This window comes from Heloderma suspectum, chromosome 1 (genome assembly GCF_057233095.1).
Source record: "Heloderma suspectum isolate Gila_16-S chromosome 1, 16-S_ref, whole genome shotgun sequence".
NCBI lineage: Eukaryota > Metazoa > Chordata > Lepidosauria > Squamata > Helodermatidae > Heloderma > Heloderma suspectum.
Genome location: NC_139458.1, coordinates 224668235 through 224682924, shown reverse-complemented (window position 1 = coordinate 224682924; position 14690 = coordinate 224668235). Strand labels below are relative to the sequence as shown.

General features: G+C 43.9%; 1 protein-coding gene across 1 annotated transcript in view; it reads right to left on the bottom strand.

The window, feature by feature from the left end:
• COL6A1 (collagen type VI alpha 1 chain) overlaps positions 1 to 14690 on the bottom strand; it is an 81091-nt gene that overhangs the window by 30493 nt on the left and 35908 nt on the right. The window contains exons 20-25 of the mRNA XM_084820351.1: positions 9981 to 10043; positions 7456 to 7518; positions 6004 to 6066; positions 5214 to 5264; positions 5072 to 5107; positions 3994 to 4056 (exon numbers count right to left, since the gene is read on the bottom strand). Of these exons, the coding sequence (XP_084676477.1) occupies positions 3994 to 4056; positions 5072 to 5107; positions 5214 to 5264; positions 6004 to 6066; positions 7456 to 7518; positions 9981 to 10043 (339 nt within the window). The remainder of the gene's footprint in view (positions 1 to 3993; positions 4057 to 5071; positions 5108 to 5213; positions 5265 to 6003; positions 6067 to 7455; positions 7519 to 9980; positions 10044 to 14690) is intronic.

Here is a 14690-nt window from a genome sequence, read left to right as displayed (position 1 = left end):
CAAATAGCGCCCACTACGCTATTTGCGTTCCCCCTTTTTTTCGCCATAATGGCCTACGTAAATAGTTACATAGGATAAAACGGTGAAAAATAGGGAACGCAAATGGCGGCCGCCATAGCCGCCGCCATTTGTGTATGCGTTTTTTTTTTTTGCTTGCCGTGATAGGCTATGTAAATAATTACGTAGCCTATCACGGCGTCTGCAGGGACGCAAAAGGCGTCCCTGCATTAGCCGTGATAGGCTACATAAGTATTTACATAGCCTATCATGGCTATGATCAGGAAGCAAATGGCGGCTGCAGGGCGGCCACCATTCGCAAGTCAGCGTGGATGGCAGCAGGTAAGTGTTTCATTCTGTGCGCCTTTCATGGGTTGGGGGCTCCGTTCTGCGTACCTTTCATGGGTTGCGGGGGCGGGGGCTTCATTCCACCATGGATTTCGGGGGGCTGAATGCACTGGCATTCGGCCTCACCGAGATCCGTGGCGGAATTCTCCGCCATCCCTATCATTCTCAGCTTTAGCCTTCCTGTCGCCATCACTGCAATTCTGTGCTACCTGCCTGTACTCTTCCATTGTTGCTTGGCCTTCTTTCCTATACTTGGCCACTTCCTATATGTGTGATTTCTTGTTTTCAGGTCGTTGCTAAGCTTTTTGTGAAGCCAGATTGGCTTCTTCTGTTGTCTTCCACCTTTTCTTCTTGTTGGAATTGTTTGTAATTTTGCCTTGAGAATTTCCATTTTTAAAAGCTCCCACCCATCTTGGACGCCTTTTCTCGTTAGCGTCGCTTGCCATGGGACCTTACTGATCATTGTTCTGAGTTTATTAAAATCAGCTTTCCTAAAATCCGGGGTACGCGTCTGACTACATTTGGCTTTTGCTTCCCTTAGAACCAAGAACTCAAGTATAACATGGTCGTTTTCCCCCAGAGTTCCTGTAGCTGCTAATTTATCCACTCAGTCATCTCTGTTGGTTAGGATCAAGTCAAGGATAGCCGATCCTCTAGTTCCTTCCTCTACTTTCTGTAGGAGGAAGTTATCCGCCACACAAGTCAGGAATTTCCTGGAGGGGCCATGTTTTGCAGAATTTGTCTCCCAACAAATATTGGGGAAGTTGAAGTCCCCCATTACTACTACATCCTGCTTCCTTGGAACATTGGCCATTTGCTTTTCAAAAGTTTCATCCTCGTCTTCTCCTTGATTGGGTGGCCGGTAGTAGACTCTGACCACCTGGTTCCTTTTATTCTTTGCTCCATCTATTTTGATCCAGATGCTCTCGATGGGGCTACCAAGCTCATCCTTGTGTATTTCTGTGCAGAGATATGTATTTTTCACATATAGTGCAACCCCACCTCCCTTTCTGTTCCTCCTGTTCTTTTTGAACAAGTTATATCCTTCAATTGCTGTATTCCAGTCATGGGAGTCATCCCACCAAGTCTCAGTTACACCTATCAAGTAATAATTTCCCTCCTGTATTAAGAGTTCAAGTTCGTTCTGTTTGTTTCCCATACTCTGCGCATTAGTATATAGACATCAAAGACCATGTGCTTCATGGTCTGGCTTTCTTCCTACATGTTTCTGAAGACTGTTATTGGGTGCTGTTAGAGCTGTTCTCTCCATTACAGTGCATGAGCCTTCGTCCATTGTTACCCCCAACTTTACATCTCCCTTCCCTGTAGGATTCAGTTTAAAGCCCTCCTGATGAAGTTCTTCATGCTGTGGCCAAACACATTCTTCCCATCCTTTGTGAGGTGCAACCCGTCCCTTGCCAACAGCCCATCTTCCAAGAAGTATAGCCCGTTGTCCCAGAATCCAAATCTCTCGGGCCGGCACCACCTTCGTAGCCAGTCATTCACCTGGAGTATTTTTCTTTCCTTTTCTATCCCTCTTCTAACTACTGGAAGGATGGATGAAAAAACTATCTGGGCCCCAAAGTTCTCGAGTTTCCTTCCCAAAGCTTCAAAGTCTGACGTGATTTCTTCGTAGCTCCGCTTGGTGGTATCATTGGTATCACATGGATGAGAAGAAAGTAGGGATGTATGAAACTCTTACCTGGCTCTGCGCCGGGCAATCCGCGGTGGGGGGGAGGCACTCTGTCCCTCTCCCTGGAATCCTCTCTGGCCAGCTCCGCTCCGCGGCGACTCTGCGGAGCCGCTGGCTGGGGCCACCTGCAGCCAGGCATCCGGCCGCTGGGCTGCACAGGGACGCAAATGGCGGCTGCTGTAGCCGCCGCCATTTGCATCTGTGTCTTTAGCCGTAATACGCTACGTAAATATATACATAGCCTATCATGGCTAAAGACACAGACGTAAATGGCGGTGGCTACGGCGGCCGCCATTTGCGTTCCTTCTTATTGCCGTGATAGGCTACGTATATATTTATGTAGCCTATCACGGCCTCCGCAGGGACGCAAATGGCGTCCCTGCATTAGCCGTGATAGGCTATTTAAATACTTACGTAGCCTATCATGGCTTTTCGAAAGAGGCGAATGGTGGCCGCAGACGTGGCCGCCATTCAAAGAGCACCGGAACGGCCGACAAAGATAGGCTCCATTCCGGGCCCATTTCGTGGGGTGGTGGGGTGGGTGGCTTCATTCCGCCATGGATTCCGGGGGGCAGAATGCGCTGGTGTTTGGCCTCCCTGGAATCTGTGACAGAATTCTCCAACATCCCAAGAAGAAAGGGATACCTGTCAGTGGGCTTTATGAGTGCAGGCGACCTTTCAGTCACGTCTCTAATCCGTTCTCCTGGGAGACAGCATATCTGGTGAGTACATGGGTCTTCGCGACATACTTGGATTTCGATCTCATGCAGCAAGGAGTCTCCCACTACTACCACTCTTCTCTTCTTCTTGTTGTAGGCCTGGGTTTCATCGCCTCTGTTTGACTGACCTCCAGCCTCTTGCTCACTCTCATGTAGGTTCCCCTGTGATTCTTCCTCTGCGCTGTCCTCCAGTCTCATCCTCAAGTACCTGGAATCGGTTCCACAGCTCCACTGCTTCCACTGGTGCAGAGTGGCATCTAGTTCTTCTTCTCCTAACTGTCACCCTTTTTCAAGGAGTATCCTCTACTGCATTTTTCCTCACCTCAGCATTTCCCACTTCTGCCTCCTCTTGCTGTTGCTCTTCAAGCTTCTGGTCTTCACTTTGCTGCTGTAGTTCCACCATTCTGTCCATTCTGTTCCACCATTCTGTCCAGAGTGGACATATTCTGGCTGTGCCTCTTCAATCAGGGGTATGGTAGCTACTGCAGCTGCTGAATGGCAGGTTGGTGTCTAATTATTTATTATTATGTGTATTTGGGGGTTTAGGTTGTTTTGTTTGAAGCTGGTTTTAATGTACATTTTATATCATTTAAAATGAATCATAACCCATCTGAATACAAATTCTTAATAACGAACAACAACAACAAATGTTCACCAGAAACATGATGAATAAGGTGGAAATAATCCCTTTCATTTCCAGAAAACGTACTTGAAATCAAGAATGTCTCGTCCTTCATCCTTAGGTCTTCTTACATTCCTGATTTTATTGTTATTTTCTAACATAGTGATTTCAACCTAAGCTGACTGAAGCATGTGTTGGCTTTTCCATGTGATTACTTCAAAACTCCCGTAAAACACAATGTACTATGTTGATGGGTGGGATATTTTCAAAGAGATAGTAAATGTGGGTTATTTTGCTATGACAAAAAATGAGCTGAAAAATGAACTGACCCTGAAATTTTCTTCCCCATCCTCACAAACAAGGCAATCCTACACTCCAAATATATACTCTCACTTCCAAAGCTTCTCACTATCTTTTATTTTTTGTATGACACTGAAACAATGATAATATTTCCCTATTCCTTCCACTTATTTTTATAGTATAAGACTAGAGAATTTTGGTTGCATTTCAAATTAAGATGTACAGTGGGAATAAAGCACAGTGACAGGGCTCATGTTGCATAAATGACAGAACTCAACTTCTGATAAGTATCATCAATCCTATTTTTTACTTACTTCTTTCCCAGGGTCTCCAATCTCTCCTTCATCACCTTTTGGACCAGGATAGCCTTTGGTCCCCTGAAAAGGACAGAGACAATACCATTTAGAGGAAACATACAAACTGTGTGGAACAGACCTCTGCAGTCAACAATGGACAGCTCAATTGTCCATAGGCCAGTGCACTCACAGCACTCTCTTCTTGCCAGAATGGTCAGTTGCATGCAGGGAATGGTCACCAAAGGGCTTCCAAATTAATTTGGTCCATTGGAATTGGGTCTCTTGTTTCCAAGCTATATTCCAATCTGTCCCTACTGCACTGAAAATATTGGGGGCAATTCTGGGTGGACGTGGACATAGCCTCTCATGATTACTGCACTATTTACTGTCTGCAACAGGGATGTCAGCCAAGGAAAGGTGTTTCAGTTCAGATGATGAGCTCTCCCAATTTTGTACTGGATTAACTCAGGGAAAATACAATTTTTCTAATTTTGGGTGGGGTGGAGTAGGAAATGCATATTATCTTTCCAAGCCAATCTGAGAGCTCAGAAGAATGCCCACCCATACCCCTGCCAATTCTCACTGCAGCCCCCACCCTTCCCAAAACATCCCCTTCCCTGGTGGCAGACGGAGCAGTAGTGAACATGTGAAAAGAGGTTTTTCTCCTTCCTTCTCTGCGACTCTCACACATTGATTAGCAGCATACTTAGGCACAGTGCCCAAGGGAACCATGGGAAATGTAGTCCTCCTGAGAGCAATAGCTGCCACTTGTCAGGAAAAGAAGCGGGGTATATGTTAGGGATGGGCTGGTGGCCATGGCAGCCCAAACTGATGAGGACAGGGAAGCCAGAATCTCTGCTTTGGATCATTTGTTTTAATCTGAGCTGGAGAAGAATTTAAGGAAATGCTTCTCTCACCTTTAAGGTGAGCTTTCTGAGCACCAAAAGTTCTTCCCAAAGCCTCAGCTTGGAGAAGTTTACCAACATCCTGCTTTATAGTTAAGTTGCTTTTAGCAAACTAATTGGGGGAAGGAAGGAGGTTTGGGGTGCCTGTGTACTAATAACAGTAAAGAAGAGACCAAGAGAGTGAGACTTACATTAACCCCGGGAGCACCTCTGACGCCAGGATATCCCTTGGGAAGAGAAGGAAGATAGGAAGTTAAATCAGACGAACATAAATGGCAACAAGTTTTGTCTAATGTTCTGTCTAAAGTTTTGGCATGTTTGAATTAAACTCACTGGGAAGCCAGGGAAGCCATCTGTGCCATTTCCTGGTGGGCCGTCTTCTCCCTAGGAGGAAGTTCAGAAACCAATAGGAGAAGTCAAACTTGAGTCTGTTAAGGAAATCTATATCTTTCAAAACTGAACTAGCCATAACAGCTGACATTTGAAAAAATGACAGTCATAAAAAAGAAATGAAAAAGCAAGCAAATAAAATATCAGATAAAATATCAACAAACCCCAGAAGACAACCAGCAAAATCAACCAACATGTAGGCCCAGGTCTGCCTAAACAAAAATATTTTTGGGAAGCAGGGATATGCCACCAGAGAGGAGGCCTTACATATCGTCCAAGACAGGGTGTTCCAAAATGTGGATGCCACAATTGAGAGAGCCTCTCCCATCAACCGTGGCTCAGATGGGGCAGATCACCAGAAAAGGCCTCTCTCAATGACAGCAGGATCATACAACAGAAGATGGTCATCTAGATTTCCTGGTTCAAAACCATTTAGGTCTTTAAAGGTGATAACCAGCATTTCGAATTCATGCTTGGAAACAGACCCATAGCTACTGCAATGAGTGTACCAAAGGAGTCACGTTCTACCCTTCCCAAAAGTGGTCCCAGTCAGCAGCATAGCTGCTATGTCCTGCACTAGCTGCAATTCTGGGATGGTTTTCAAAGGCAGACCCACATGCTAAATGAAACCAAATCATGAGTGACTGTGGCCAGGTCCGTCTTCCCCAGGAAAAGGTGCAGTTGGCACACCAGGTGAACTCAAAGTTATATAGCCCCAAATTATGCCACTCACCCTTTCACCCATCAAGCCAATGTCGCCAGGTAATCCAGGTGGCCCAAGCAGTCCTTTAGGGCCCTATACAGTAAGAAGAGAAATAGCTGTGATTAGGGATCTATGAGAATTTCATTGCAGTTTGCTAATCATTTAAAAATGCTCCATTCACCACCCTGAATGTGAACATAAATGGGAGCGCATGTTTTCTTTATTTGACTTGTACCTTTCTACCAAAAATGGCACTCTAGGCAGCTTAGAATCACTAATTAAACTTGATAAAACAATAATAAAACAAATACATCAAACAATTAAAAACACAACGTTAACACAATAAAAACAGCCTCCAACCCAACAGACCCACCTACACACCAAAGGCCTGCTTGAATAGAGTGGTCTTTGCCTGCCAGTGGAAGGATGGTAGAGAGGGAGTGAACCTAGCCTCCCTTGGCAGAGAGTTCCAGGGAGCGGCCACCAAGCAGGCTGTCCTTTGTGTCACCACCAAATGCACCTCTGAAGGGGGCGGTCTTGAAAGAAGGGCTCTCCTGAAAATCTTAAGAACTGGGCAGGCTTGTATGGGAGAAGACAGTCTTTCAGGTAGCTTGGTCCCCAAGCCATATAGGGCTTTATAGTTCATAACCAGCAGTTTGAATTCTGTTCTCCTTTGAGTTACCAAACTTGTATTCATGTTTGCAAAATGCACACTTTAAAAACACACACTTTAAAAAAACCCACACTTTTCCTGTTTGAATCAACAACAACAACAACAACAACAACAGGTCACAAACGAGAACGGGAGTGAGTTGAACTAGGCTTTTGATGTGAAGTCCAGAGAATTTCAGTGAGCTCGAGTATCCCTGGTTCTTCCATCTTTAGCTGTGCTTATTGCCAAAGAGCATTAATTCAGACAAAATGAGACAAACAGTTGCAATTTATTTTCAGAGGGGTATCCTGTTGCACCAAAACCAACAAAGAGTCTTGTGGTACCTTAAAGCCTAGCAAAAAATCTGTTCATCTTTAAGGTGGCTCTTGGTTGCTTTTGCATTCATTTTCCTGTACATTTGTTTCTTTGCAGTCCTCGCTTGGAACAAACCTGATGCATTGAAGAATGTACGTAAATCCGGCTCCTGAAATATTCCAGTGAAAGCTCTCTTCTTTGCTATGTTTCTTTCTTTCTGAGTTTGTGATCCCCACCCCCAGATACCAGACCAGGCAAAAGCTCAGACTAGAATGATCCTGCATTACATTAGCCAGTGCTAATAGATGTTGCACATAAGAACTAATTCCTAATATCGGTGCCATATCTTCCAAATATCCCTGAATGTAGAAGTTAATATCTGAAGACACATGAGCCTCCCTTTCATTTGTATTGCTGCAAGCATGCTACAACATTGCTGTATATGTGAAGTGTCTGGCTTAATCCATTGACATAAGGGATACTCCCTTACAACATAGACATTAATGTACACTAACCTCTGGTCCATTAGGTCCCCCGTCTCCTCTGTACCCCTTAGGTCCAGCTGGCCCAGCTTCACCCTAGAAGAATGAAATGGTTGTTTAGTGTGTTATCCTTCTAAATATATGGTCAGGAACCAACTAGTTTTGCAGAGAGCAAAGGCCTCAACTCACAGCTTCCCAAATTGATCTCCTGGTAATGCTCACTGACACAGCTGCCATTCCCTCCACATTCTTTTTTGTATCTTGCTTGGCAAGTGGGGGAGAAGGCAGACAGTGCCATAGGTGGGATTCAGCTTATAGGCCTCTACTTGCTGAACCCTCGTCTAGATACACTGCCTAAGAGAGCATTTCTGTAGCGTCCATGGATCCAGCTGACATTTTATATAATAGAAATACAGAAGTACAAGGCAGAGTGTGGGACAGAGATGGTTTCCTCTGATGATCCCTTGCCATTAGGAAAGCCAGCAAATGAGCCTCTGGAATCATTATTCTTCCCATTGCACATTTCCAAAGACAAGCAATTTAATTGTTACCACTAGTCTAATCTACAGCTCCACTGCAAACCTCAATAGGTATTTGGGTTCCTTGCAATTTGGAAAAAGGCGGGATATAAATGCAATAAATAAATAAATAAATAAATAGGTACTAAAGGAGCATAAGTTCCATAACTTTAGGGAAAGTGTCTTCTCTGTAGATTAAAAATTAGGGTCCATTAGCTGAGGGTAAAATTTTGGGGTTTGGTTTACTAGTAAGGGGAGAGGGGAGGGGAAGCAAAGCATGTGATTCTGAAGGGGCTTTCAGCTGGGGTTTACTAGCTAGCACTTCATGAACTTCTAACTTCTAGGCCTCAATGTTAAAAGGAATTAAAAGGTGATCTTCAGGATTAGCATGACTCATTCTTTGATTTGCTATGAGAATTTCACCAGGATGAAGAGCTCCCACATTTGTGAAATTTAATCAAACATCAAATTTTCATTTCTTTACAAGCTCTGTTTTGCTGCTGTGAGAAGGATATGCAATACATCCCTATATATTGTGAGCATCTTATGTCCATGTTCTGAATTAAATAATAAACAATTGGATTATTTGGAGTCTGATCATTAGTAAGTTTTCACGTACTGGCTAGTTCCAGCACATATGTAACAAAGTCCCCTTTTGGCCACAACCCTTCCAACACGGGCCATCTCCAGAGAGGTGTCTGTTGTGGAGGGAAGGGCTAAGCTTCCCTCATGTGTTTTAAACCGCCCCACACCTGCCCCCATGCAGCCATTAGGCTTTTTAAAATGGGAGCTCTTAAAAAAGCCTATGTGCTGCATGGGGGTGGGGGCAGGGCCAAGGAGGGGAGGCAGTTGAGGGAAGAAAGAGAGAGAGAACTGGGAGGGGGAGAAAAAATGGGAGCTGGAGAGAGAGGAGCACAGAGAATGGGATGGATGGATGGATGGATGGGGAGTGTGAACAGGTGTGTCTCTGTGTGAAGGGGTGTACGTGAGAGAAGGACAAGGTGAGCTGGCCCCAGACTCATCCATTTTTGGCAGCCGACCCACCCACTGCTGGCATGTGGCCCCTAGAAGGCTTCCCATCAGCAAATGAAGTCCTTTGGGCTGAAGAGCTTCCCCACTTTTTCAGGTCCTGTGTTTTGTCCAAATGAGATTGTGTGTGTTTTAAATGGGGGGAGGGGGGTTAAATGTGCACACATGGGATTGTGTGTGTGGTTTTTTTTAAATCTTATTTTTCAGGTCTTTAAGTTTGCTCAAGTGGGGCCCTATGCTTAAAAATTTTATGTAGCTTTTAAGGAGTCTTCTTTCTTTGTGTTTTCAATAACTTGGGTACACTAACTAACTGCTATGCAGTTGGTTCTGTCCTCCCCTGCATAGTAAAAGCAGATGGCTCCTGCATCAGTGTAAGCCACTGAATTCTGGGAAGATTCTCATCTCCAAGATAGCGCTTACGCCAGCTTTTGTTCTGGCTGCCGTTTTTAATTGGTCATTCTGACAAAGAGATCCGCATTGAATTTTAACTGTGCTTCATGTTGTTGCTAGAAAACACTGATACTTAAACTACAGACTGGACCATATGCATTTTGACAAATTGAATAAAGTATGGGATCCCTTTCTCCTTGAAATATTATAGGACAGGAATCCCCTGAGTCTGACGAAGGGCATTTTCCCCTTATAGCACTCTGTTCTGCACTGACTTGAGTGACGTAGGCCAGTATAAAGAATGTTCTCACTGAGAAAGTGAAAATGTATGGCAGAAAGAGTGGCAATAAATACTCAGAGAAGGGCACACTTGCCCTGCACACTTCAATAGTGGTTTGGAAAGCTATTACATGGATGCCATTTCCAGCTTTCCCTGTGAGACAGAGCAGACGTAACATGTAGACTTGCTCAGAGTAGGGGAGAGGAGACTATGAGCTATAGCCATTGCAGACCTGACTGGGTGCCTGGTGTAGTCTTCTATTCCTTCCCAAGCAATAGTTCACATTCTCCCTCTGCCCACACAAGAAAGATGGGATGTAAAAAAGGTTGACAGTGTCTTACTGGATCTCCAGGTGGTCCAAAAGGTCCTTCTCGGCCTTGGTCACCTTGTGGCCCTGGCATACCCTAAAAACAAGGAAAGAAGGGGAACATCAACGTGGATATACTTTGCAGAACAGAACAAGTCTACATGCTGAGTTTACATGCAAATGGGTCAACGTGAGGAAATTGTTTATTTGTGACATGGCACATATGGAACATGCAGGTGCTTTACCTGTGGCCACCATATTTGCTTTGTCCCTTACTGAAGAGTTGTGTAAAGTTTTCAGCACCAGCAGTAGCTATCCTTCTCAGTCAAGATCAAACCCCACTATATCCATGCCAAAGTTACATTATTGTCACAAAGAGCATGCAGTCTGAACAATTTCTCTTTTGCCTCAAAATTTCTCATGTGCAACAATTTCTTTCTGCAGACTGCCAAAGCGCTGTTGTGCAACATAACAGTACCTATGGGACTGTTATGGAATCCAGCGTTATCCTCTGGACATGGTGGTGTGTCCAGCATAGTGGCATACTTGGAAACTCACTGACAATAGGCATTTACAAACAGCTCCCTGGGGGTGTTGCTGTGTTGCTTTATGTTACTTAGAATATCTTAAGATCCATGGGAAATAGAGTGCGTTTGGGTAAACACACAGCTGTGAGAGCACTATTGCAGAGAACAGGGAGCAGCCCTGCTTGCCAACCCAGTTTTCAAGAGGGGCGCAGCCCTCTGAAATGTGACAAAGGAGGTCAGGGTCAGAGTCCTCCAAGTGCCTTCAGAGGGCAGTATTGTCTTCATCTGGAGAAATAAATACAACTGGGGAGGCCTGTACCTAATTTCATTTGCTGAAATTCTCCCTTCTATGCAACACTTAGAGCAGGGATAGGAAACCTTTGGCCCACAGGCCTAATCTGGCCTACGGAGGTTCCCTGCCCAACCCGCAGCCCCGTCTGACTTGCTCTCCAAGCCTCAGACACATAGCAGTGGGGATTCCAGGATTCCCCTTAACATGTCCCAATTGGGAGGGTGTGTGACACACTGTGCTTTGCTTGCCCCGCATCCTCCGCAATGGGGGAAGGAGTGGGACAGCCAAAGCTGTCCTGATGGAGCCTCAGTTGTGGTTGCTATGGGTGGGCTTTCCTCATGCAGCAAAGCTGGGACCAGACGGGCCACAACTTTGGGAGGAGCCCAGGTACCTTGTTTTCAATAATGTACGTACAAAAGCATTACTGTGTAAAGCCACAGGCCACCACAACAATAGTGGTGTTAATTAATGTGACTCAAGGGCCACATTCATTCATAAGAAACTGAAACAACACAATAAGCATTCAATGAGAATGCAAATCTACTTGGTTGCTAGGCTGTCAGTCTACTTTGAAAAGAGTATGTAGAACTCAATATTCAACATCTGCAAGAAGAAGTCATAATGGCTGGGTTAAGCACAGAACATTTTAATGTTACAGCACAAGAAAGCTTGAGAAAGCCTGACAATTAGAAGTGAACAACTTATTTTCAAAGCTTTCAAAGCCAAACGTTTTATGTGGAATTAGAGTAGCAGGGGCAAGATGTATACCTCTCAGAGGAACTACTGCTGTGCTGGGTACTCTGGGCATCCTGCAAGTCTTGTGAAAGAGGCTGAATGTACTGAATTCTGATGAACATCACTTGTGAAAGTGCCATGAAGATTGGACAACTACCCTCTTTCCTTTCTTTTAAATAAATGTTAATTTAAAAATGTTAATTCCGGCATTAGTTCCATAGTACATCCATCAGCATCTGGTCCCAAAAGTACAATTGCATTGCTGTTTGTGAAAACATGAGATGTAAACAGGAAACTCAAATTCATTTAGATGAAACTTTAACTTTCCTCCTGCCTACTCAACACAGCAGCAGATTTATGGCTTTGTATGCTTGTATGGGTTCCAGTCCCACTATAACAGCAAAAAGCAAAACTGTTTGCAGTTAGGACAGGAAGTACTTTCATGCCAGACAGCCCACTTAGCTAGAACCTAAGCTCTCACAGAGAGTAACACATGGCAATATATTTCAAACAAGTCAGCATGTATAATGTGTTCCAGTGCACCACAAGCTCTCACAGCACAATCCTAACAGAACAGAGGAGGTGAACTTTTAAGGCTGCAATCCTGTAAGCACTTACCTGGGAGTAAGACCCATTGAACTCAATGGAGTAGACATGTATAGGATGTATAGACATGTAAGACTCTGTACAGCCAGGGTGGACAACCTGTGGCCTTCCAAATGTTGTTGGATCCCAACTCCCATCAGCCTCAGCCAACATGGCCAATGGTCAGGGATGATGGGCGTTTTAGTCCAACAACATTTGGAGGGCCACAGTTTCCCCACCGCTACTGGAGGAAAAATGCAGAACAGCAAACCTTAAAGGGAGACACTGAAGGAGGCCTAAGAAGGGAAAGGCCACCCACCCACAGTTTAAGGATACGTGGGCAACCTCCCCCACTTCGGAGACCCCAGGATGCTAAAGTCAAAAGTCAAACAGTAACTACTCTACTTCCACATAAAATGTTTAACTTGAAAAGAAGTTAATCAATTCTAGTCACCAGGCTTTCTTTCTCCAGGTTTGTCCTGAAGCTGGAATGTTGAAGTGTTCTGTTGTCAACTCAGTCTTTACCCCTTCTTGCATCAGAGGTTCTCACCAGTTTCTGATTTACCTTCAAAGGTGTAATACCTTCAGGTTAATCCAATGGGCACTTTAAAATAAATTCAGCACAGGAAGAAGTACTTGTGGTTTGACTGCACACTGCACACTTGCCAAGTCTTTCTGTGTGACAGCCAGTGGGCATAATCACAAGTTTCTCTCCCTTGTCATGCATTCCCTTCTGCTTGTCCCACTTCTCTTGATGACATTCGCTGATCATAGTGGGACTGTGTTACTCTTGCAAATGAGTTAACTGCCTAGCCAATGGTGTTTTGAGGGCCCTCTGTGACATCAGATGTCCTGCTGCAGGGCTGAAGTGACACAGAAGCTCTGATGTCTCAGAGGGCCTTGTAAGAACAGCCAACAGAACACTGACTGTTCAGGGACAATGGAAAAACCTTTTATTCTGAATTCTGTAGTTCATCATCAACTTCGGGCTCAGTGCAGTAGACTAAGATTTATATACATTTACACAGCATAGACTTTCAAAACACCTTACAGATTAGCTGAGCAGTTTCACTGGAAGAGAAAAGGACATACTTGCTTTATAAGGTAAGATACATGGTGTCTGTCTTCCACGTAGGGATGCTTGATAAATGTGATGTTTTGTAAATTCTGATGCAAGCTGACCTGATCTGCACCTCCCAGATTAATGTGCAGATTGGGACGTAGTTAACATTCAGTTTTTGCACTTTGCTGAATGATGCAGCTCTTGGCTCAAACAATGTACCAAAGTGTGCTTAAAAATGGTTTAGGATAAAAACCATTTATAAATTAAAAATCTGAGATAAAACACATTTATAAATGTGTATTTTGTCAGAAAATATGTTCAAAAATACATATTTAAATACATTTTTTCTGCAGATTTTTTAAAAATGTAGATTGATGTGGAAACAGACTAATCTGTGCATGCCTACTTCTGGGAGGTATTAAGCAGATGAACGTGATGGAATCTATGACTGCCATGCCCTGTGTTTACTGCAGGTTTTTTATTCAGCAGAACTAACCTTTCTCAGTAGCATCAGTACATTTTTTTCATTCTTCCTGGCGTAAGATGTGGCACTGCCTACGTTGGTTTTGGACAGATGAACTGTACTAGCTGCCCAGTTCTACTCATATGCCTGTTGGATGATTCAGCTTGGGACAGACATAATTTTTTTTCCTACTCACTCCAGCCCTCTCATTAAAAGAGACCTTCTCCCCTACAACTACACTGTTATTGATTTGCTTAGCACCAACATATGAATGCAATCCAGAAACTTCCCAGTGAGTCACCCAGATCTGCCAAGCCAACACAGCTATGAAAAATTTGGTACAAAAATAGGTAAAAATTGTAAAAGGCTTTTCTTTTACATATTTGGACACATTAGAGACATTTTGCAGCCAAAGCACCCTTAAATATTATATTTTCCTCCAAAGGTATACCAAATATTATGCAAGAATACAAAATACAAACAACCAAACAAAATCTAATGCACACATATAGGAAGGAGATACCTAGTTTGGCAGCAAAACATGTGAAAAATATATCAAGGTTGTAGGTAAACAAGTTGACAATGAGTCAGCAGTGTGATGCAGCTGCGAAAAAGACTAATGCAATGTTAGGCTGCATTAACAGAACTGTGATTTCCAAGCACTGAAAATAATATTCCACACTAGTCAGATCTCATCTGGAGTACTGTATCCAGTTCTGGGTGCCATAATTTAAGAATGATGTAGACAAATTGGAATGGGTTCAGATGTGGTGATGGGCTCTCTCCCTGCAGTTCTTCCAGCAGATACTCTAGCTCTGGATTTCGTGCATTGAGCAGGGGGTTGAACTAGATGGCCTAAGACCCCAACTCTATGATTCTATGAAGGGTGGCACTCTTACTGGTCTATTGTCATCACACTTAGCACATTTATATTGTGCTTGCTGATGCTGAGTGAGTGTTCAAAGAGTTTCACAAAGTTCATGTACAGAGGGGTAGTTTTCTTATCCTGTGGTTGAGAAAAGAGACTTGTGGCACCTTGAAGACTAAAACATTTATTATGGCATAAATGTTTGTTTAGC